Raw genomic sequence first — 25052 nt, 5'->3', positions numbered from 1 at the left:
CTCTAATTAATTCCGGTTCATTGCACAACAGTCAATTCAGAATAGCAAATCCTCTAGTGTGTTCAACCACGAGCTGCTCTAAAACCCCATCTCATAGGCATTCTAGAAACTTCCCCTCCTGGATTCCAGCAGCAACCTGATTTTCCCAATCTACTTGCATATTGAAATCCTCTATGACTATTGTAACATTGTCCTTTTGGCATGCTGTTTCGTTCTTCTGATGTAATTTGTAGACCACATCATTACTACTGTTTGGGCGTCTGTATATAACCCCCATCAGGGTCTTTTTATACTTGCAGTTACTTAGCTCCGTTCACAATGATTCAACACCTTCCGACCCGAGGTCATCTCATTCTAATGATTTGATTTCATTTTTTTACCAACAGAGCCATGCTACTCCCTCTGCCCTCTTCCCTATCCTTTCGATGTGTATCCTATCACCTAGTCACCTTCTTGATATTAAATACAGTACTTGGGATTTTCCTTAATTTTACTTGCCCAGGGCATTTCATAAACCCTTGTCAATCCCACCCCCCCCCCATCCCTGATTCCCAGTTTCAGTTCTAGAAACATAGAAACATAGAAAACCTACAGCTCAATACAGGCCCTTCGGCCCACAAAGTTGTGCCGAACATGTCCCTACCTTATAAATTACTAGGGTTATCCATAGCCCTCTGTTTTTCTAAACTCCATGTACCCATCCAAAAGTCTCTTAAAAGACCCTATCGTATCTGCCTCCACCACTGTTGCCAGCAGCCCATTCCACACGCTCACCACTCTCCGTGTAAAAAACTTACTCCTGAAATCTCCTCTATTGCTACTCCCCAGCACCTTAAACCTGTGTCCTCTTGTGACAACCATTTCAGCCCTGGGAAAAAGCCTCTGACTATCCACATGATCAATGCATCTCATCATCTTATACAGCTATTCTCTCCTATAGTGCTCTCCTATTCTCTGTTTTCCTTCTAGACCCTATTTGATTTCGGCTTCCTAGATGTCTTTTTCCTTCCTCCTTTTGCTTAACTTTATAATATCTCTCATTGCTCTTTAGCCAATGCTCCAGAATCTTGCCATCCTGATCTTCCTTATTCTGATCAGCTGGTCTTTAAATAACTCCTACATGTCTGATGTGGACTTGTCTGTTATCACCTGCACGGTCTTCTCTCCCCGGCACCTGCTCTCGGTCTTCTCTCCTCGGCACCTGTCTAATAGTATTGCAACTTGCCTTCCCCCAATGTAACGCTTCCTGTTGAGGTCCAATGTTATCCTTATTTGTAACTGTCATAAAGCTAAGGCATTGAGTTCACTGTAAAACATTCTCTCACTGAAACCCTGATCTGATGAAGTTTATTTCCCAATAGAAAGGAAACCTCCTCGAGGTCCACAAACCCTCCTGGATTCACCTAACAAATTCTGCCGTTTAGCTCTCTTGCACTTGGGAGCTTCAGTCAATATTGGCAAAGTTGAAGTCACCCACTATGGTAGCCCTAATGGTTTTACAGCTTTGCATAAATCTGTCTACATATCTGTTCCTCAATCTCCGACTGCCTGTCGGGAGGTATTTAGTATAACCAGACCTTTCTTATCCCTGAGTTCTATCCTGATTACTTCAGTGGATGAGGCCTTTGTGTTCTCTCCAAGTTTCCTCTGATTAGGAGTGCATCTCCCCATCTCTTTTACATCCATCTGAACTATCTAACTTTCAAAACATCGAACAGCTAGTCCTGTCCCTCTCTCAGCCAAGTCTCTGTAATGGCCACAGCATCGTACTTCCATGTGCTGCGTTCCTCCAGCATTTTGTGTGTGTTCCTTCTCTCTTAACTCTGTTTAAAAGGTCCCCAATCACAGGTGCTGCCTTACACTGTAGAAATCGGCCCTCGTCCAGTCTAAGACTTTACTCTGGCACTCTTTCCCTTTCAGTGCGCACCTTGAAGCTGACGGGATCATGACCATGTTCCACAAGTGACACTTCCACCATCTGTCCAGTTTCATTTCCGAAGCTAAGGTTGAGCACTGGCCTGTCTCTTGCAGGATCCCCTACACATTGTCTCTGAAAGGATTTAACAAATCTCCCTCCGGTCCAAGTTCTGTGCTGGGGAAGTTAAAGTCCCTCTCTATCATCCTCAGGCTCTCACACCTTTTTGCAATTGGTCTAAATGTCTGCTGATCCACCTATGTTCCCTCTGGAATAACCTCCCCAGACATCGTAGTGATGTGTTCACAGGACCTTTCACCACCACTATCACATAGACTACCCTCTGTTCCTGCGCCCCCCCACCATCCTGTCTACTCACTGACTGTGAGAGGAGAGGCGGCTGCAGGGTAAATGAGTGGGGAACGGCAGTAATTTGTGAAATGACATCGAATCATAGAGTTACTCCGCTTGCAAACAGACCCTTCGGCCCAACTCATCTATGCTGAATAAGTTTTCCACTTCAGTCAGTTCTGTTTGCCTAAATCTGAACAGTTCCTATTCACATACCTTTCTAAAGGTAATTAAACACTATTTTTGTCTCCACCTCTACCATCTCCTCATACCCACCAGCCTCTGTGTGAAAAAGTTGTCCCTCAATCTATCCCCTGTCACCTTAAACCTGTGTCCTCTGGTTTTAGTCTCCCCCACCACGGGGAAGTTGGACTGTCGGTCTGACCCACAGGAAAGGTTTGGTGATTGTGTCTGCACCATTATTTTCCACCCCGCACATTACTTTTCCCACCTCCCCCTCTCCCTTGCCCCCAGTCCTCACCAATAAGAATGTGGCCCTCCTTTCCAGAGGAGTGTAGAGGGGCTCGATCCAATTCCTCAGCGTGGAGGAGGCCAAGTACTTACTGAGCTGTACAAAGTTACAAGGGACGGACATGGGGCAGATTGTGGGAAGTAATTTCCTGTAGCAGAGGCCCTGGGTTTAGGGTGAGGGGTAGGGGAAGTAGTGAGGATGTGAGGGAGGTTTATCCTACAGAGTGAGGTTAGAATCTGGAGCTCACTGCCTGAAGGGGTGGTGGGGCAGAGCCCCTTGCAATGTTGAACAGGTATATGGATGAACATCTGAATCACTAAGTCAGAGAAGGGTATGGACCGAGTAAATTGGTTTAGCATAGTTACTTATGAAGGACAGCAGGAGATGGCAGACAGAAGGGCTTGTTTCGGTGCTGTGTGACTCTGGGCTGGGTTCGGAGCGATGTCTGGGTGGGAGGTTGTAGGATAGAGATGGGAGAGGGAATGTGCCGGAGGAACTGGGGAGTGCAGAGGATGAATGGCCTGTTCACAGGCTGCTGTCTGGAGCAGCTCTTGCTCTGTCCCGGCACCACTCTCCTTTGCCTGTGCCGTGATCAGGCGGGTTTTACTGAATGGTTTTCACAGACGTGCATTCCATCTGCTTCTGTTCCCTTTCCACAGGGTCTCCCAGGCTCCCCCGGTCTGATGGGTCCACCCGGCCCTCAAGGTGATCCTGGTCCACGGGTGAGTTACGTTTGCAATTGCTCCACTTCACAGCAGAGAGCCCGTCTGCAGCCCCCGTCGCTCAGCGCTGGGGTAAACGGGTGAACTTGGCACACAGTACACAACATAGAGAATGGCATTAACTTGCTCTCAGGCAGGGGCAGATTAGAATCAGAATCAGGTTTAATATGTCATAAAATTTGCTGTTTTGTGACAGCAGTATATTGGAGAACATAATAACAGTAACAAAACTATGAATGACATTTAGAAGGATAGATCAAAAAATTAAATTAAATAAGTTGTGCAAAGAGTTTCAGGAGCCCGGGAGGTCTGACTCAGCTCCAAGGTGCATTTGTGCAAACAAACGTCTTCTCCATAACAGAAGTCGCAGAGCACAGAGAGATGGTTTGATTTTATTTTGAGAAAAAGTAGTTGTGAGGTTGTGTGAGCTCGGCTGAACTGAGGCGCAGCTAGTGTTTGGAAGGGTGGAAAGTGAAGGAGCTCGTGTGTAGCCGTAGCTACTGGTACGCTTACTCCTGCAGGTTTCCCCTGAGAGTCACTCAACACGCAGCCAAGTGAGAGAGAAAGAAAAAGAATTCTTTGACATATGTTACCGAGTCAGCTTCACACAAACCAGATGTTGGAACTTATTAAAATGCCGAGTTGGGAGCATTTGTCTCTGGCAAGAACCGTCTGTCTCGGCAGATCTCATTTCAGTCTCTGACGCTCCCTGGATTTAAAGTCTGCTTCTGGTTCGCCGTCCACTGATACAGTTAAGGAATGTCAACATTGGCTGTCAGTGGCAGACTCCTCAATACAAGGGCAGCCTGTCTCCCTGGGTGCCCACGGCACTCCGGCGATTCAGGACTGTTAATGCCTTTCCATCACAGGAGGGCAGAGCCAAACCTGCAGAAAACTCAGTCCCAAAGCACCTCCATCCAGCAGAAAGATCACAAATCCAGCTGGAATCTCAGAGGGAAACCCTGCATAGCAAGACCCCATCAACAGCACCTTCAGTCATTCAGTTAAGTTAACTTTGTTTGGAGATGAATATTTGTCACCAGACACCAGGAAAACTGCAGTCACATCAACAGGAGATTGGTCCAAACCTCAACAGTGTATACACATTAACTTCAGATCTACAAACTACCTCCACACTCTCCCTTAGTGCAGCATCTCCCACAGCGTGACCCCACTCAGCACCACCCCTCCCACAGTGTGACCCTTCCTCAGCACCACCCCTCCCACAGTGTGACCCTTCCTCAGTACCGCCCCTCCCACAGTGTGACCCTCACTCAGTAACACCCCTCCCACAGTGTGACCCTCCCTCAGTACCGCCCCTCCCACAGTGTGACCCTTCCTCAGTACCGCCCCTCCCACAGTGTGACCCTCACTCAGTAACACCCCTCCCACAGTGTGACCCTCCCTCAGTACCACCCCTCCCACAGTGTGACTCTCCCTCAGTACCACCCCTCCCACAGTGTGACCCTCTCAGTACTACCCCTCCCACAGTGTGACTCTCCCTCAGTACCACCCATCCCACAGTGCGAACCTCACTCAGTAACACCCCTCCACAGAGTGACCCTCCCTCTGTACCACCCCTCCCACAGTGTGACCCTCCCTCAGTACCACCCCTCCCACAGTGTGACCCTCCCTCAGTACCGTACCCCCCACAGTGTGACCCTCACTCAGTACCACCCCTCCCACAGTGTGACCCTCACTCAGTACCGCCCCTCCCACAGTGTGACCCTCCTCAGTACCACCCCTCCCACAGTGTGACCCTCCCTCAGTACCACCCCTCCCACAGTGTGACCCTCCCTCAGTACCGCCCCTCCCACAGTGTGACCCTCCCTCAGTACCATCCCTCCCACAGTGTGACGCCCTCAGTACCACCCTCCCACAGTGTGACGCCCTCAGTACCACCCTCCCACAGTGTGACCCTCCCTCAGTACCGCCCCCCCACAGTGTGACTCTCCCTCAGTACCACCCCTCACACAGAGTGACCCTCCCTCAGTACCACCCCTCACACAGAGTGACCCTCCCTCAGTATCGCCCCTCCCACAGTGTGACCCTCCCTCAGTATCGCCCCTCCCACAGAGTGACCCCCCTCAGTACCGCCCCTCCCACAGTGTGACCCTCCCTCAGTACCGCCCCTCCCACAGTGTGACCCTCCCTCAGTACCATCCCTCCCACAGTGTGACGTCCTCAGTACCACCCCTCCCACAGTGTGACCCTCCCTCAGTACCATCCCTCCCACAGTGTGACGTCCTCAGTACCAACCTCCCACAGTGTGACCCTCCCTCAGTACCGCCCCCCACAGTGTGACTCTCCCTCAGTACCACCCCCCACAGTGTGACCCTCCCTCAGTACCGCCACCCCACAGTGTGACCCTCCCTCAGTACCACCCCCTCACACAGAGTGACCCTCCCTCAGTACCACCCCTCCCACAGTGTGACCCTCCCTCAGTACCACCCCTCCCACAGTGTGATCCTCCCTCAGTACCACCCTCCCACAGTGACTCTCCCTCAGTACGGTCCTCCCCCACAGTGTGACTCTCCCTCAGTACCACCCTCCCACAGTGTGACCCTCCCTCAGTACCACCCTCCCACAGTGTGACCCTCCCTCAGTACCACCCCCTCACACAGAGTGACCCTCCCTCAGTACCACCCCTCCCACAGTGTGACCCTCCCTCAGTACCATCCCTCCCACAGTGTGACGTCCTCAGTACCACCCCTCCCACAGTGTGACCCTCCCTCAGTACCATCCCTCCCACAGTGTGACGTCCTCAGTACCACCCTCCCACAGTGTGACCCTCCCTCAGTAACGCCCCCCACAGTGTGACTCTCCCTCAGTACCACCCCCCACAGTGTGACCCTCCCTCAGTACCGCCACCCCACAGTGTGACCCTCCCTCAGTACCACCCCCTCACACAGAGTGACCCTCCCTCAGTACCACCCCTTCCACAGTGTGATCCTCCCTCAGTACCACCCTCCCACAGTGACTCTCCCTCAGTACGGCCCCCCCCCACAGTGTGACTCTCCCTCAGTACCACCCTCCCACAGTGTGACCCTCCCTCAGTACCGCCCCCCCACAGTGTGACTCTCAGTACTGCCCCTCCCACAGTGTGACTCTTTTAGTACCACCCCTCCCAGAGTGACCCTCCCTCTGTACCACCCCTTCCACAGAGTGACCCTCCCTCAGTACCACCCCTCCCACAGTGTGACCCTCCCTCAGTACCACCCTCCCACAGTGTGACCCTCCCTCAGTACCACCCCTCCCACAGTGTGACCCTCCCTCAGTACCGCCCCCCCCCACAGTGTGACCCTCCCTCAGTACCACCCCTCCCACAGAGTGACCCTCCCTCAGTACCACCCTCCCACAGAGTGATCCCACCCCCTTCAGAACACTCCTCCCAGGGTGTGACTCTTCATTTGTACCTGCCTTCCCACAGTGTGACTCTGATTGTATTGTTAATGTGAAGGCTCTGATGATAATCTTCCTCATTGTTTAAAGAGCAACACACACAAGTTGTTGTAGGTACTCAGCAGGTCAGACAGCATCTGTGGAGGGGAATAAGCAGTGAACATTTCGGGCCGAGACACTTTTCTCCTCCATGGAGTCTCTGGTGTTTAGTGACGAGCATTCCTCTCTCGGCCAGCCATGCAGTGTGGTCATGGACAAATGGGTGCTGGAAACATGTTCACATCATGGGAGCTTGGGCGGGTGTGGGGGCTAACTTCAGGGTAATGTCTGAGCTGAGGGAGTTAGGGTGCTCACTCTGCAAAGTTGCGATATTGGTGCGGCAGGCCTCTGTTATCTGGTCTTTCCTGTTTTTTGGGCTGTCTATACTTTCCACAGGTGTTTGTCATGGAGGGAGAGCCCCTGGCAGGGGGACAGAATGGTGGTTTTCTTGAAGGAATTCTGGAATGTGGGAAGTATGCACTGGTTTCCCTGAGGCTGTGCTTTTGCCTGGCTCAGCCCCTGAATTAACAGGACCACACTTGCCCTGGGACGTGACACGATGCCTCTCTCTCCCAACAGGGTCCAATCGGACGAGCCGGACTTCCAGGGGCTGATGGATTACCCGGACCACCTGGCACAATGCTGATGCTTCCGGTGAGTTTACTGCTCTCTGCCTTTGATACTACATCTGCTCGGTACAGAACACTGCACGACTACAGCACAGAAACAGGTCTTCAGCCACCTAGGCTGTGCCAAAATATTATTCTGCCTAGTCCCACTGACCCGACCCAGGACAACAGCCCTCCAAACATACGAGCATCTTCTGTCTGAAGTGTTCCACCACCCAGGACCCATCTCACTCCTTACTCTCAAAACCTGTCACAACAGGGACTCTCCCCGCCCCTCCCCGACCCCTCACTGTCATCAACCCCTCCCCACCCTATCCTTCCCCAGGGACTCTCCCTCCTCTCTGACCCCTCACTGTCATCAACCCCTCCCCACCCTATCCTTCCCCAGGGACACTCCCTCCTCTCTGACCCCTCACTGTGATCATCCCCTCCCCACCCTATCCTTCCCCAGGGACACTCCATCCTCCCCGACCCTTCACTGTGATCATCCCCTCCCCACCCTATCCTTCCCCAGGGACACTCCCCTCCCCGACTCCTCACTGTGATCATCCCCTCCCCACCCTATCCTTCCCCAGGGACATTCCCCCTCCCCGACCCCTCACTGTGATCATCCCCTCCCCACCCTATTCTTCCCCAGGGACACTCCCTCCTCTCTGACCCCTCACTGTGATCATCCCCTCCCCACCCTATCCTTCCCCAGAGACACTCCCCCTCCCCGACCCCTCACTGTGATCATCCCCTCCCCACCCTATCCTTCCCCAGGGACACTCCCCCTCCCCGACCCCTCACTGTGATCATCCCCTCCCCACCCTATTCTTCCCCAGGGACACTCCACCTCCCCGACTCCTCCCTGTCATCATCCCCTCCCCACCCTATCCTTCCTCAGGGACTCTCCCCCCTCCCCGACCCCTCACTGTGATCATCCCCTCCCCACCCTATCCTTCCCCAGGGACACTCCACCTCCCCGACTCCTCCCTGTCATCATCCCCTCCCCACCCTATCCTTCCTCAGGGACTCTCCCCCCTCCCCGACCCTTCACTGTGATCATCCCCTCCCCACCCTATCCTTCCCCAGGGACACTCCCCCTCCCCGACCCCTCACTGTGATCATCCCCTCCCCACCCTATTCTTCCCCAGGGACACTCCCTCCTCTCTGACCCCTCACTGTGATCATCCCCTCCCCACCCTATCCTTCCCCAGGGACACTCCCCCTCCCCGACCCCTCACTGTGATCATCCCCTCCCCACCCTATTCTTCCCCAGGGACACTCCACCTCCCCGACTCCTCCCTGTCATCATCCCCTCCCCACCCTATCCTTCCTCAGGGACTCTCCCCCCTCCCCGACCCTTCACTGTGATCATCCCCTCCCCACCCTATCCTTTCCCAGGGACTCTCCTCCCTCCCCGACCCCTCACTGTGATCATCCCCTCCCCACCCTATCCTTCCCCAGGGACTCTCCCCCCCTCCCCGACCCTTCACTCTGAACTCTAATCATCCCTTCCCCCACTGTGTTGTTCCCAGGGGTTGTACCCTCTACCCCATCCCTTCACTGCGACCTTTAATCACTCCCTCCTCACTGTCACTCTCCAAGGACCCTCTCCTCCCCGCTTCACTGTGCTCTCCGGACATCCTTTCACTCCCCAACTCCTCCACTCCACCCCTCCCCAAGTGATAAAATCAGAGGAAGGTGGAAATGCTCCGCAATCAGACAGCATCTGTGGGAATAGTTCCTGATTGACACCCTTCCCCAGTCCTGATGGAGGAGGGCCTCCCCTCACAAGCACCCACTGTTGCTCTCCTCACAGACACTCACTGACCTAATGGGTTTCCAGCATTTCCTGGTTTTATTACAGACTTGCAGCGTCTCATCCCTGGCTCAGGTTGGATGAGATGAAAACGAGAGGACATGGGTAAGGGTAAAAGGTGAAATGTTTCAAAGGAACTTGAGGGAGGGTTGTTGACACAGAGGGTCGTGAGAGTATGAAAAGAGCTGCCAGTGGAAGTGGTGAACGTGGGTTCGATTTCAACATTGACTGGAAACTCGAACAGTACATGGATGGGAGGGATATAGTCCGGGTGCAGGTCAATGGACTTGGCAGATCTGAGTAGACGGGCTGAAGGGTTTGTTCGTGTAACTTTGTTTACTTCTGATGAGAGGTTGTTGTTCATGGGACCCTGGTGCCACAGGAGGTTCTAATCTCCAAGTGGGACAGTGATAGGGTGATGGGGATAGACTTTATTATGCCTCTTTCAGGTTGTAAGTACTGATAATGGAGGATGGAGAGCTATTAGGTTTAAAGAAGGTGACCTATCCCTACAGAGGCATTGGCTGTAGTAATTAAATAATATTTGTCATTCATTTTCACTAAGTGGGCAGAGCAGCTGCCTCACAGACTCAGAGAGCCAGGTTCGATCCCAACCTCTGCCACAGTCTGTGTGGAGTTTGTACCTTCTCCCAGTTTCCGCGTGGTTTTCCCCGGGTGCTCCGGTTCCTTCCCACCTCCCAGAGATGTGTAGCTCGGTGAATTGATCGGCTGCTGTAAGTTGTCCCTAGCGTGTGGGTGAGGGGTGGGACCTGGGGGAGTAGATGAGAATGTTGGTAAAATAAAATGGGATCAGTGTAGGATTGAGGTCGACACAATTTACAGCTGTAGACATGGAAACAACCTATTGCCTGGGTAACCCATTCCACCTGCCTGCATTTACATATTCTTGTAAACCTTTTCTATATATGGTAAGGTTCAATTCAGTTGGGGATAGGTTTTGTCAGAATAGGTGTTGCGGATTGGGGATTTTGGATTGTTTTTCTGTTGCTGAAAATTGTTGGGGTGCAGATGTTTTCGGTTGCTGTCCTGTTGGGGAAAGGCATTTGGGGGGTTTGGGTATTTGGTAAAGCTGCTATGGGTTTGGGTATGTGTAGAATAGGGAGTGGGGCTATGTGGTTGTTGGGAGATGGGAGATCCCTCCAGCAAGAGACACCACTCAGCCAGAGCCAGTGATGGATCCTCCAGCCTGAGCCAGTGATGGGGTCCTCCACCCAGACCCAGTGATGGTTCATTCACCTTGAGCCAGTGATGGTTCATTCACCCAGAGCCAGTGAGGGATTGTCCAGCCTGAGCCAGTGATAGACCACCCAGACCCAGTGATGGTTCATTCATCTTGAGCCAGTGAGGGATTGTCCAGCCTGAGCCAGTGATGGATCATACATCCAGGGCCAGTGATGGACTGTGATCTGCTATGGTTTTGCCTCTCTAGATGTATTAATTATGTTGTTCTCTACATTTCACTGTAGTTCCGCTATGGCTCCAGCGGTGAGAAAGGACCTCCGATATCTGCACAGGAGGCACAGGCACAGGCCATTCTACAGCAGGCCAGGGTAAGTATCACTGGCATTTACTCATTGGTTCATAGCTTGGCCCCAGTACCGGACCCATTGACACCTGCTATTACTTGTCACCTGCCAAGTTTGACTCTGTAGCTTCCCCACGTGCGTAATATGCATCTTCCCTCTACATTTCCAGTCCCTCTGAAGGGTCTCAGCTGACAGTATCAACTATTGGTTCCTTTCCATAAATGCTGTCTGACCTACTAAGTTCCTGCAGCATTTTATGGGCTAATCTGTTTGATTTTCTTAACCCCATTCATGTATAAGCCTTCTTCTGATTTGATTTTCCAAAATACATCCACTTTATACTTACCATAAGACCATAAGACATAGGAGCAGAATTAGGCCATTTGGCCCATCAAGCCTGCTCCGCCATTTAATCATGGCTGATCTATTCTTTTTTCTCCTCCTCATTCCCATTTCCCAGCCGTAATCCCATAAACTTTGATGACATGTCCAAAAAAAAACCTATCAATCGCTGCCTTAAATACACCCAATGACCTGGCCTCCACAGCTGCATGTGGCAACAAATTCCACAAATTCACCACCTTTTGGCTAAAGAAATTTCTCTGCATCTGTTTTGAAATGGTACCCCTCTATCCTGAGTCTTATCCTAGATTCTCTCACCATGGGAAACATCCTTTCCACATCTACTCTGTCTAGACCTTTCAATATTCGAAAGGTTTCAATGAGATCCCCCTTCATCGTTCTGAATTCTAGACAGTACAGACTGAGAGACATCAAATATTCCTCGTATGATAACCCTTTCATTCCTGGAATCATCCTTGTGAACCTCTTCTAAACCGTCTCTGATGCCAGCACATCGTTTCTAAGATGAGGGGCCCAAAACTGTTCACAATACTCAAGGTGAGGCCTCAGCAGTGCCTTCTAAAGCCTCAGCATCACATCCTTGTTCTTGTATTCTAGATCAGGGGTCCCCCTTTTTTTTGCACCGTGGACCGGTTTAGTATTGACAATATTCTTGCGGACTGGCCGACCTGGGGGGGTGGGGTAGGGTTGCCAACGGACAAGAGTAGCAGTTAAATATGCTGTGTTTACCCCGAGAAAGACTACAATGACCATTAAGCCTTGCGCGGGCACCTGTGTGCGCATGCGTGTACATGCCGATTTTTTCTACAAATCGTTTTTGGCGATTCTGTTCGGGGGGGGGTGCTAATCACAACCGGAATATAGGTGATAAGTGGCTAATACACTCGATTTCCTTTCTAAAAGGGTTTATCTAACGAATTTAATATTAAACACACAGTGCATATTTTCCTCGCATGAATATAGCGATAAGTCAATTATCAGGGGAGGACAGGGGAGCTTGAAGTAAGTGTTGAACGAACTTCCGGTAGAAGTGGTAGAGGCAGGTTCGATATCATCATTTAAAGAAAAATTGGATAGATATATGGACAGGAGAGGAATGCAGGGTTATGGGCTGAGTGCAGGTCAGTGGGACTAGGTGAGAGTAGTGTTCGGCACGGACTGGCAGGCAGAGATGGTCTGTTTCCATGCTGTAATTGTTATATGGTTATATAAGTCGCTTATAAGTCAATAGCATCATAACATTTTAAGTAACATTTGGATATTAAACACACAGCACATATTTTCCTCGTATGAACATATAAAGTCATTGCAACACACTAATACAGTATTGCTGAATCAGTGGGAGCCCTGGGCTTGTTTCCCTGCAACAAGACGGGGCCATCGAGGGGTGACGGGAGAGAGCGATACTCGAAGAGGGATCCTTATGTCCAGTCTATTCCGCAATTTAGTTTTCGTTGCATTCATTGCGGAGATATGTTGGAAATGGAAGCAACGTTTTCAGTGCTTTCGTAGCTATCTCAGGATATTTAGCCTCGACTTTGATCCAGAAGGCTGGCAGAGATATTATGTCAAACATACAGCCCGCCGTCATTTGCAAGCTCGAGGAGTTGATCTCCTTCCCACGCTGACATGGATGATGCGTGCGTAATGACCTTGCGTGCGTTCAAGTTCAACAGTGGGCGTGATAGGGAGTGAGGAAAGGTGCAGCTGACTCCTATCGTTTCATATTGCCAAATCATATTGTTTCCTCACAGCCCGGTAGCAAATGCTTTGCGGCCCAGTACCAGTCCGTGGCCTGGTGTTTGGGGACCGCTGCATGACGTACCACCCAATCCAGAATAGCTGATCCCCTAGTAGGCTTAATGACAAACTGCTCTGAAATGCCATCTCTTATGCATTCAACAATCTCACTCTCTTGAGATCCATTACCAACCTGATTTTCCCAATCAACCTGCATGTTAAACTCTCCCATGACTACCATAATATTGCCCTTTTGACTCTGTTTTGGGGATAAGGTATTGATGTGGATAGAGAATTGGTTGGCAGACAGGAAGCAAAGAGTGGGAATAAACGGGACCTTTTCAGAATGGCAGGCAGTGACTAGTGGGGTACCGCAAGGCTCAGTGCTGGGACCCCAGTTGTTTACAATATATATTAATGACTTAGACGAGGGGATTAAATACAGCATCTCCAAGTTTGTGGATGACACGAAACTGGGCGGCAGTGTTAGCTGTGAGGAGGATGCAGGGTGACTTGGATAGGTTAGGTGAGTGGGCAAATTCTGAGTTGGATGATCAGCCACGATCATACTGAATGGCGGTGCAGGCTCAAAGGGCCGAATGGCCTACTCCTACACCTATTTTCTATGTTTCTATGTTTTTCTATTTCCTGTTGTAATCTGTGGTCCACATCCCAGCCACTGTTGGGAGGCCTGTATATAACTGCCATCAATGTCCTTTTTCCCATGCAGTTTCTTAATTCAGCATCTTTTAACCCTATGTCACATCTTTGTACTGATTTGATGCCATTCTTTACCAGTAGAGCCACTCCACCCCTCTGCTTACCTCCCTATCCCTCCGATATAACATGTAACCTTGAACATTCAGTTCCCAACCACAACCATTTACTGATGGTCACAAAATCATACCTGACAGTCTGTAATAATGCAACAAGATCATCCACATTATTCCTTATACCCCACGAATTGAGATACAACACCTTGAGTACCGTACATGTTACCCTTTTTGATTTTGCCTCCCTCATGTACTGATACTCACCCTGTTGGCTGCAACTATGCCACATCACCTGCCTGCCCTTCCTGGCAGTCCGACTGCACGCTATCTTTACTTTTTTACCATCCGTCCTATTCTGAGTCCCATCACTCTGGTTCTCACCCCCCTGCCAAACTGTCCCCAACAGCTCTAACAAACCTGCCCACGAGAGTATTGGTCCCCCTCGGGTTCAAGTGCAACCCATCACTTTTGAGCAGGTCATACCTCCCCTAGAAGAGATCACAATAATCCAAGAATGAAGCCCTGACCCCGCACCAACTTCTCAACCACACATTTATCTTCCACATCAACCTGTTTCTACCCTCACAGTCAGCAATCCAGAAATTACTACCAGGAGGTCCTGCTTCTCAGCTTTCTACCTAGATCTCTAAAGTTTCTTTTCAGGACCTCTTTGCTTTTCCTTCCTATGTCATTGGTACCAATATGTACCAAGACATCTGGCTGTTCCCCCTCCCTCCCCAAAAGTCATAGAACGCTAGAGCACAGAAACAGTACCTTCGGCCCATTTAGTCTATGCCAAACTATTAATCTGCCTATTCCCATTGACATGCAGTAGCACCGTAGCCCTGCATAACCCTCTTATCCACGTACCTAACTAAATATCTCTGAAATGTTGAAATCAACCCCACATCCACTACTTGTGCTGGCAGCTTGTTCCACACCCACACCACCCTCTGAGTGAAGACATTCCCCCTTATGTTCCTCTTTAAACATTTCACCTTCCATTCCATGACCTCTAGTTGCAATTCCACACAACAGTGCAAAAAGCCTGCTTTTGTACACTTCCTATACCCCACATAATTTTATATACTTCTGTCAAATCTCCATCTTCCAAGGAATGAAGTCCTAATCTATTCAGCCTTTCTCTGTTACTCAGGTTCACAAGTCCTGACAACATTCTTGAGAAATTTTTCTGCATTCTTTCAACCGGATATGATAGAGTCTTTTAGCGGATACGATAGGGCTTTTAGCGGATACAACAGGATTTTTTAAAAGACTTTTGGATAGGAACATGGAGCTTAATAAAATAGAGGGCTATGGGTAACCCTAGTAATTTCTAAGGTAGGGACATTTTCAGCACAACCTTGTGGGCCGAAGGGCCTGTATTGTGCTGTAGGTTTTCTATGTTTCGATGTTTCTTATTTGTATCTTTCCTGTAGGTAGGTAACTAACTCTGGACACAAAATTCCAAATTAGGCCTCTCCAATATTTTATACAATTGCCACATAATATCCCAACTCCTGTTCTCAGTGCACTTATTTATGAAGGCCAATGTGCCAAAAGCTTCCTTTATGACACTATTTATTTGTGAAGTCACTTTCAAGAAATTATGGATCTGTGCTCCTAAATCCCTCTGTTCTACCACACTCTCAGTGCCCTACCCCACACTGTGTAAGGCTTATCCTGGTTAGTGTTCCCAAAGTGCAATGCTTCACCCTTATCTACATTAAATTCCACCTGCTATTTTTTATCCAATTTACCAGATTATCATCTGGTTTGTCAATATAGATGAGAAACAACGGACCCAGCAACGATCCCTGTGGCACTCTAGTAGTCAGGCCTCCAGTCAGAGAGGCATTCTCTGGATTCTTCTGTGAAGCCAATGTTTAAACCAATTTACTGCCTCATCTTGAATGCTAAGCAACCGAATCTTCTTGACCAACATCTCATGCAGACACGGTTAAAGACCTTGCTAAAGTGCATGTAGACAACACCCTCTGCCTTGTCTTCATCAATTTTCCTGGTAACTTCCTCAAAAAACTTTATAAGATTGGTTAGACATGACCTACCATGCACAAAACCATGCTGACTATCCTTAATCAGTCCCTGGCTATCCATATACTTATACAGTACATCTGGTCCCTCAGAACACCTTCCAACAACTTTCCCACTACTGGTGTGAGGCTCACCAGCCTATAATTTCCTGGTTTATTCTTAAGGCCTTTCTTAACCAATAGAACAACATTAGCTATCCTCTCATCCTCTGGCACATCACCCATGGCTAAGTTTTTTTAAATATCTCTGCTAGGGCCTTAGCAATTTCTGTACTTGCCTCCCACAGGTTTCAAGGGAACACATTGTCACAGCTCAAGGCATCAATACTGCCTCCTCTGTAATATGTACAAGGTTCATGATCTTGCTGTTGCTTTGCCTCCCTTCTATGGACTCTGTGTCAGTCTCCCAAGTAAATATAGATGCAAATAAATCCATTTAAATTTCCCCCATCTCTTTTGGTTCCACACATAGATTACCACTCTGTTCTTCCAGAAGATTGACTTTGTCCCTTGCTATTCTTTTGCCCTTAATATATCTGAAGAAGCCCTTGGGATTCTCTTTCACCTTGTTTGCTAGATTATTCTCATGCCTTATTTTAGCCCTCCTGATTTTCAAAAGACCATCAGGCATAGAGTAGAATTGGGCCATTTGGCCCATCGAGTCTGCTCTGCCATTCAATCACGGCTGATATTTCCCTCCCTCGGCCCCACTCCCCGGCCTTCTCTCCGTAACCTTTGATACCGTGTCCAATCAAGAACCTATCAAGCTCTGCATAAAATATACTCAACTACCAGGCCTCTACAGCTGCCTGTGGTAAGAAATTCCTCAAATTCACCACCCTCTGGCTAAAGAAGTCTCTCTGCATCTCTGTTTTGAAAGGGCGCCCCTCTATCCTGAGGCTGTGCCCTCTTGTCCTAGACTCTCCCATCCTTTCCACATCTACTCTAGGTCTTGCAACATTTGAAAGGTTTCCTTATTAAGTGTTCTCCTGCATTTGTTATACTCCAAGTATCTAATTTATCTTACCTGTCTATATCTGCTATGCACCTCCTTCTTTGTCTTAACCAGCGTTCAATGTTTCTTGAAAACCAAAGTTCCTTGATCCTATTATTCTGACAGGAGCAATCAAACTCTGTACGCTCAAAATTTCTCTTTTGAAGGCCTTCCATTTACCAAGTACACCTTTGCCAGCAATCAACTTGTCCCAGTCCACACTTGCTAGATCCTTACTAATACCATCAAAACTGGAACTTTCTCCAACTTAGACTCTCAACCCAAGGACCAGACCTATCTTGTTCCATAACTACCTTGAAGCTAATTCAACAGTTCCATTTAACGTCAGAGAATGTGTTCAATATACAACCTGACATTCTTGTTCTTTGTAGACGTCTACAAAACCTGAAGAGTTCCCCAAGAATGAGTGACAGTAAAGATGTTAAAACCCCAAAGGCTTCCTACTCTCTCCCTCCCACACACAACTAGCAGAAAAATAATGACTTTCCCCCTCCCTATTTACTTCAGCAAGAAACGCATTGGCATCCTCCACCTACCATGAAGTAATTTCAAAGCCCTCAAGAAAGACCATGATCTGCAGTGCATAAAAACTAATCACTCACTGAATGATTCAACATACCACAGGCTCTCTTTCTCCCTAATATAGGGACAGAGCTGTCACCCTTTCACTGTGAGAGGGGAGACATATACAAAGGACTCACTGATTTATGGTGATAAAGCTTCGGAACCCTGAAGGCACGTTTATCTTCTAGGCTGTGTCCTAGAGGTATCGAAAAACAGGAACAAGTCCCATTTCTGCACAGAGCCTTAGTTTGAGTGTTGTTCTAGGCTGGGTTCTTCGACAGAACACCATCCACCCTGAAAAGGAAAAGGAGAGGCATTAAAGATAGAAATTAAGCTGTTTCCACAGTTGTTGTGCGCCATCGTAGCTCTGCCCACTAGATATGGCATTGTGATCACTAGATACTAAGTGTTCTCCTACACAAAGTGCTCTGTCTCATTCCCTTATAGAAGATCTAGAATCACACTCTCTCATTGGGACTGCTATGTACTGATTAAGGAAACTTTTCTCAACACATTTGACAAACTCTTTCCCATCCAGCCATTTTACATTAAGGGAATGTAAGCTAATATGTGGAAAATTAAAATCATCTTCTATCACAACCTTATGTTTCTTGCAACAGTCTGCAATCCCTCTACAAATGTGTTCCTCTAAATCCTGCAGATTCTTGGCTAATCTATAATATAATCCCAGTAACATGGTCATACCTTTCTTATTCCTCAATTCTACCCAAAAGCCTCACCAGACGAGCTCCACAGTCTGTCCTGACAGAGCTTTGCTGTGACATTTTCCCTGACTAGGAACGCCACCCCTCCTCCTTTCATCCCTCCCGCTCTGTCACGTCTAAAATGGAAAGTTGAGCTGCCAGTCCTGCCCCTCCTGCAACCGTTTCAGCAACGGCTGCAATATCTAATTCCACATACTGATTCCTGCCCTGAGCTCATCGGCCTCTTCCAACAATACTCCTTCCATTGAAATATACACAGCTCAGGACAGTAGTCCCACCATGCTCAAACTTTAATCGCTGACTTTGTAAGTAGACTGAACAACATCTTTCTCCATAAACTGTACACTATCTGTTCTGGTGCTCTGCAACTCAAATATAAACCCCTCCACGCGGCACTAGCAAACCTTCCCATTAGGATATTAGTTCCCCTCCAATGATAGAAAAATCTGAAGTCCTCCCTGCTGCACCATCTCCTTAGCCATGTGTTAAACTGTATGATCTTCCTATTTCTAGCCTCACTAGCAGGTGGCATGGGTAGCAATCGTGTCCTTTAACTTAGCACCTAACTTCCTGAACTGACTTTGCAGGATCTCGTCACCCATCCTACCCATGATTCCTGGGATGGCAGGACTTTCATATGAAAGACTGGATGAACTAGGCTTATACTCGTTGGAATTTAGAAGATTGAGGGGGGATCTGATATAAACATATAAAATCCTAAAGGGATTGGACAGGCTAGATGCAGGAAGATTGTTCCCGATATTGGGGAAGTCCAGAACGAGGGGCCACAGTTTGAGGATAAAGGGGAAGCCTTTTAGGACCGAGATTAGGAAAAACTTCTTCACACAGAGAGTGCTGAATCTGTGGAATTCTCTGCCACAGGAAACAGTTGAGGCCAGTTCATTGGCTATATTTAAGAGGGAGTTAGATATGGCCCTTGTGGCTAAAGGGATCGGGGGTATGGAGGGAAGGCTGGTACAGGGTTCTGAGTTGGATGATCAGCCATGATCATACTGAATGGCGGTGCAGGCTCGAAGGGCTGAATGGCCTACTCCTGTACCTATTTTCTATGTTTCTATGTCATTGGTACCAATGTAGAGCACAACCTCTGGCTGCTCACCCTACATTTCCCGTATCAAAATCTATTTGCTACTCCTTGGTCCACTTTCCAGAATAACTATGAAGTCCTGGTAATCTTTGGTAATCTCCTTAGTAACACTTTTTACTTCCATATTATTTGCAAACTTACTGATTATCCCTTGAGCATTCACATACAAGTCATCTGTAATAATGACAAATAATAGTGATCTCAACGCTGACACCTGTGGCACATCTCCAGGCACTGGCCCCCCATTCCAAAAAAGAATATATAAATACGTTCAAGCATTTAGAAGTCAAGGAGGAGGTGTTGTGCCTCCTGATGAGTATAAAGGTGGGCTAGTCCCCAGGGCCTGATGGAATTTACACAGGTTATTAAAGGAGGCAAGAGACAAGATTTCTGGGGCTTGACCAGTATCTTCAAGTCATCTCTAGCCTCAGGCCAGGTCCCAGGGGTCTGGCAAGTGGCTAATGTTGTACCTCAACTTAAGAAGAGAACAAGGGAAACTATAGACCGGTGAGCCTCACATCGGTTATAGGGAAATTGCTGGAGCAAATGCTTAGTGATAGGATATATAAGCATTTGGAAACTCATGGCCTAATTAGGGAGAGCCAGCAGGTTGTGCTTTACCAACTTGTTTGATTTTCTTTCACAAAGTGATGAGAGAGATTGATGAGGCTAGGGTTGTGGTTGTTGTCTACATGGATTTTAGTACAACATTTGACAAAGTCTCTCATTAGAGGATAATGGGGTCTGTGGAGAATTGGCTGTTTGGATTCAGACCTGGCTTGCACACAGAAGACAGAAGCTAGTGGTTGAAGAGACTTATTCGAGCAGCAGGTCAGTAATTAGTGACATTCCACAGGGATCTGTGCTGGGACGCCTGCTGTTTGTAATGTACAGAAATGACCTGGATGTAAATATAGATGGGTGGGCTAGTTAGTTTGCAGATGATACTAAGATTGGTGGAGTTGTGGATACTGTAGAATATTGGCAAAGAATACAGTGTGATACAGATCAGTTGGCGATATGGGCGGAGAAATGGCAGATGGAGTTTAACCCAGAGAAATGTGAGGCATTGAATCACGGTAGGGCAAGATCTTTAGTGTGCTGCTGAGCAGAGACATCTTGGGATCCAAGTTCATAGCTCCTTGAAAGTGGCTACAGAGATCAGTAGAGTCGTTAAGACGGCTTATGGAAGGCTTTGCATTTATTAGTCAAGGCATTGAGTTCAAAAGTCATGAGGTTATGTTGCAACGTAAAAAAAAAACTCTAGTTAGGCCACATAAGACCATAAGATATAGGAGCAGAAGTTGGCCATTTGGCCCACCGAGCCTCCTCTGCCATTCAATCATGGCTGATCCAATTCTTCTAGTCATCCCCATTACCCTGCCTTCTCCCCATACCCTTTGTTGCCCTGGTTAATCAAGAATCTATCTATCTCTGCGTTCAATGACTTGGCCTCCACAACCGATCGTGGCAACAAATTCCACAGATTTTCCACCCTCCGACTAAGTTAATTTCTCCGCATCTCTATTCTAAATGGACGTCCTTCAATCCTGAAGTCGTGCCCTCTTGTCTAGACTCTCCTACCTTAGGAAATAACTTTGCCTTATCTAATCTGTTCAGACCTTTTAACATTCGGAATGTTCCGATGAGATCCCCCCTCATTCTCCTGAACTCCAGAGAATACAGCCCAAGAGCTGCCAGATAGTCCTCATACAGTAACTGGAGAAATGCATACAGTTCTGGTTGCCCACTACAGGAAGGATGTTGTGGCTTTGAAGAGGGTGCAGAAGAGGTTTACCAGGATGCTGCCTAGTTTAGAGGGCATGTGCTACCAAGATAGTCTGGATAAACTAGGGTTGTTTTCTCTGGAGTGCCAGAGGCTGAGGGGAGATCTGACAGAGATTTACAGGATTATGAGGGGCATAGAGAGAGTGGACAGAGAGCATCTGTTTCCCAGAGTTGAAATGTCTAATACCAGAGGGCATGCATTGAAGGTGAGAGAGGGTAGATTCAAGGGGGCTATAAGGTGTAAGTTTTTTACTCAGAGAGTCATGGATGCCTGGGGTGCGCTGCCTGGAATGGTGGTAGAGGCAAATTACACATCAGAGGCTTTCAAGAGATGTTTAGATGGGCACGTGAATGTAAGGAAGATGGCAGGATATGTAGGTAGGAGGGGTTAGTATTTAGCTGTTTTGATTTGTTTTTTAGTTAGTTCGGCACAACATTGTGGGCCAAATGGTCTGTTCCTGTGTTGTAATGTTCTATTCTATTCTACACAATCTTCAACCATCACCCTCTGCTTCCTCTCTCTAAGCCACTATTGAATCTGCCTAACTCACTGTTCCTGGATTCTGTGGTACATAACCTTCCCATTTTCACTTGTCTGAGTGGAATTCCATCTGCCATTCCCTGGCCCATTTCCCAGTTGATCTAGATCCTATTGCAGCCTCAGACAAACTTTACCACCTCCCCACACCAACAATGTTGGTGTGATCTGCAGCCTGACTGATTACACCACCTACTTTCTCATCTAAGAGAGAGAATGCAGAGGAGATTTACAAGGATGTTGCCTGGATTGGAAGGTGTACCTTATGAGAATAGGTTGAGTGAACCTGGCCTTTTCTCCTTGGAGTGACAGAGGATGAGAGGTGTCTGATAGAGGTGTATAAGATGATGAGGGGCATTGATCGTGTGGATAGTCAGAGGCTTTTTCCCAGGGCTGAAATGGCCAACACAGGAGGGCAGAGTTTTAAGGTGCTTGGAAGTAGGTATAGAGGGGACGTCAAGATAAGTTTTTTTACACAGAGAGTGGTGGGTGTGTGGAATGCACTGCCAGCAGCGGTGGTGGAAGTGGATACAATAGGGTTTTTAAAGGGCCTCTTAGGTAGGTACAAGGAGCTCAGAAAAATAGAGGGCTATGCAGTAGGGAAATTCTAGGCAGTTTCTAGAGCAGGTTACATGGTCAGCACAACATTGTGGGCCAAAGGGTCAGTAATGTGCTGTAGATTTCTACATTCTAAATTGTTAATGTATGTGACAAAAAAACAGGAGACCCAATATCTATCCCTATGGCACACACCACCGGTCACAGGCCTTCGGTCTGAGAAACAACCTGACTACCTCCTCTGACTCCATTCACCAAACAAACTTTGGATTTCATTGGCTAGCTCACTTGGATCTCATGTGATCTAACCTTGCTGGGAGAATGATACCAGGAAAGAAAAAATTAACATATGAGAACTATATGATGGCTCTGGGCATGTACTCACCAGAAATCTCTTTGAATCCTACAGAATATTGTAAGGTCTGGATAGAGTAAATGTGAAGAGGATGTTCCTATAGTGGAAGAGGCTAGGATTCAAATTTCAAGTTTATTTATCACATATACATTGAAACATCCAGTGACAAGAATAGGCTCCAAAGAACCGTCAGGGCTGTGGAAAGGATTATTAGTGTGAAGTTGCCCTCGATCCAGGACTTATATGCATCTAGAGTTAGGAAGCGAGCAAGCAGCATCATTGTAGACCCATCACACCCCAGACTTCACCTGTTCCAACTCCTTCCTTCTGGTGGGCGCTTTAGATCACTGTATGCCAGGACAAATAGGTACAAGAACAGTTTCTTTCCATATGCCATCAGTCTTATGAACACTTGAATTTTAGTCTATTATAAACCAAGTCCACCTGTACATACACAGGTATACCTCACTGTATATAGTTCATGATTATTTGCACCATTGTTTTGTTTGTTTTTTTTAATTCTGTACAGCGAGAGCTCAGGGAAACCAGCATCAAATTCCCTGTATGTGTCCACATACTTGGCGATAATAAAGGATTCTGATTCTGATTCTGAAATTCATCACTCCCATTAACAACACAGCCGAGGGTGTGCTGTGGGTAGGTCACAAGTGCTGCCACACATTCTGGCATCAACATAGCGTGTCCAGTACGCCCGGCAGAACACAACATATAAACGAGCCCTGTTTCACTCATACCCATACACAATCCGTCAAGAGTCTTGTCATTAACTGAGGGGACTGTGGACTCCAGGTTGGGAATCTTTCCTATCCAAGTGTTCTTGAAATTTCTCAATGGTAGCTCCCTCAACCACTTCTTGTAGTAGCTTGTTCCGTATACTCACCCCACTTTATGTGAAAGTGTTGTCCCTTAGGTCCTGTTTCAATCTTTCCCCTACCATCTTTTACCTATTTCATGTACTGATAGACCACCAACCCTGGAGTGAAAAAACACTGAGATCTACCAACTTACCATACCCCACATGATTTGCAAACCTCTATGTGGTGACTTTCAGCCTTCTCCACTACAGGGAAAACAGTCCTACCTTACCTGTCTCTCTTTATAACCTAAATCCTCAATCCTGGCAACATCCTTGCAAATCTTTCCTGCACTCCTTCCGAAAGCTGGTGACCAGAACTGCACACGGCTCTGCTAATGTGTGATGATCGGAGAAGTCTGTTGTTCTGCTTAAATTCAAAATACACAGCCAGTGGTCAATAGGGCCTGTTCCACAAGTTGTCAGAGCGTCTGTGATGGGGTGGTCTCGCTCTCTCACACATACTGTAGCGAGCTCTGTTTGCTTGTATCCAGCAGTGGGCTGTGTTTGCCTGTATTCGGCAGGGAACCTAGTTTTCCTGTATCCCGTGTTTGCTTGCATCCAGTGTCTGCCTGTATTGTGACTCTTGTCTCTTTATTGACAGATTGCCATGAGAGGTCCGGCTGGTCCGATGGGACTGACAGGAAGGTCGGGGCCAGTGGTGAGTTTTGGGAACACTCCACTTGGCAGTGGGAAGGACACAGGAGGTCACAGTGCATCCCCACCCACACCTCCCATCACCAATTCACCAATCACACCTCCCATCAGCAACACCCACCCTCCCATCGTCACACACACCTCCCATCATCACCCACACCTCCCATCATCAGTCACAACTCCCATCACCACCACCCACACCACCCATCATCACACACCTCCCATCACCATCACCCACACCTCCCATCATCATCACCCAAACCTCCCATCATCACCCACACCTCCCATCATCACCCACAGCCACACATCCAATCATCACCACCCACACCTCTCATCATCACCATCACCCACACCTCCCATCATCACACATATCTCCCATCATCACCCACGCCTCCCATCATCACCCACAGCCACACATCCCATCATCACCCACAGCCACACAGCCCATCACCACCACCCACACCTCCCATCATCACACACATCTCCCATCACCATCACCCACACCTCCCATCATCATCACCCACACCTCCCATCATCACCCACACCTCTCACCACCATCACCCACACCTCCCATCATCACCACCAACACCTCCCATCATCACCCACACCTCTCATCATCACCATCACACACACTTCCCATCATCACCACCAACACCTCCCATCATCACTCACACCTCCCATCACCATCACCCACACCTCCCATCATCAGCCACATCTCCCATCCTCACCCACACCTCCCATAACCACCCACACCTCCCATCATCTCCACCCACACCTCCGATCATCACCACCCACACCTCCCATCATCACCCACACATCCCATCACCAGCCACACCTCACATCATCACCAACACCTCCTATCATCACCACCCGCACCTCCCATCATCACACACATCTCCCATCATCACCACCCACACCTCCCATCATCACCACCCACATCTCCCATCATCACCACCCACACCTCCCATCATCAGCCACATCTCCCATCACCATCCACACCTCCCATCATCACACACATCTCCCATCACCATCACCCACACCTCCCATCACCACTATCAC

General features: G+C 48.3%; 1 protein-coding gene across 2 annotated transcripts in view; it reads left to right on the top strand.

Annotated features, from left to right (window-relative positions):
- Positions 1 to 25052, top strand: part of col11a1a (collagen, type XI, alpha 1a) — a 605254-nt gene that overhangs the window by 313024 nt on the left and 267178 nt on the right. For both annotated transcript variants that reach the window (XM_063064825.1, XM_063064824.1), the window contains 4 exons: positions 3398 to 3460; positions 7481 to 7555; positions 10822 to 10905; positions 23941 to 23997. In XM_063064825.1, coding sequence (XP_062920895.1) covers positions 3398 to 3460; positions 7481 to 7555; positions 10822 to 10905; positions 23941 to 23997 — 279 coding nt within the window. The remainder of the gene's footprint in view (positions 1 to 3397; positions 3461 to 7480; positions 7556 to 10821; positions 10906 to 23940; positions 23998 to 25052) is intronic.

Source organism: Mobula hypostoma, chromosome 12, assembly GCF_963921235.1.
Source record: "Mobula hypostoma chromosome 12, sMobHyp1.1, whole genome shotgun sequence".
NCBI lineage: Eukaryota > Metazoa > Chordata > Chondrichthyes > Myliobatiformes > Myliobatidae > Mobula > Mobula hypostoma.
Note: the sequence above shows the minus strand (reverse complement) of the source record. Positions and strands in the feature narration are given on the sequence as shown.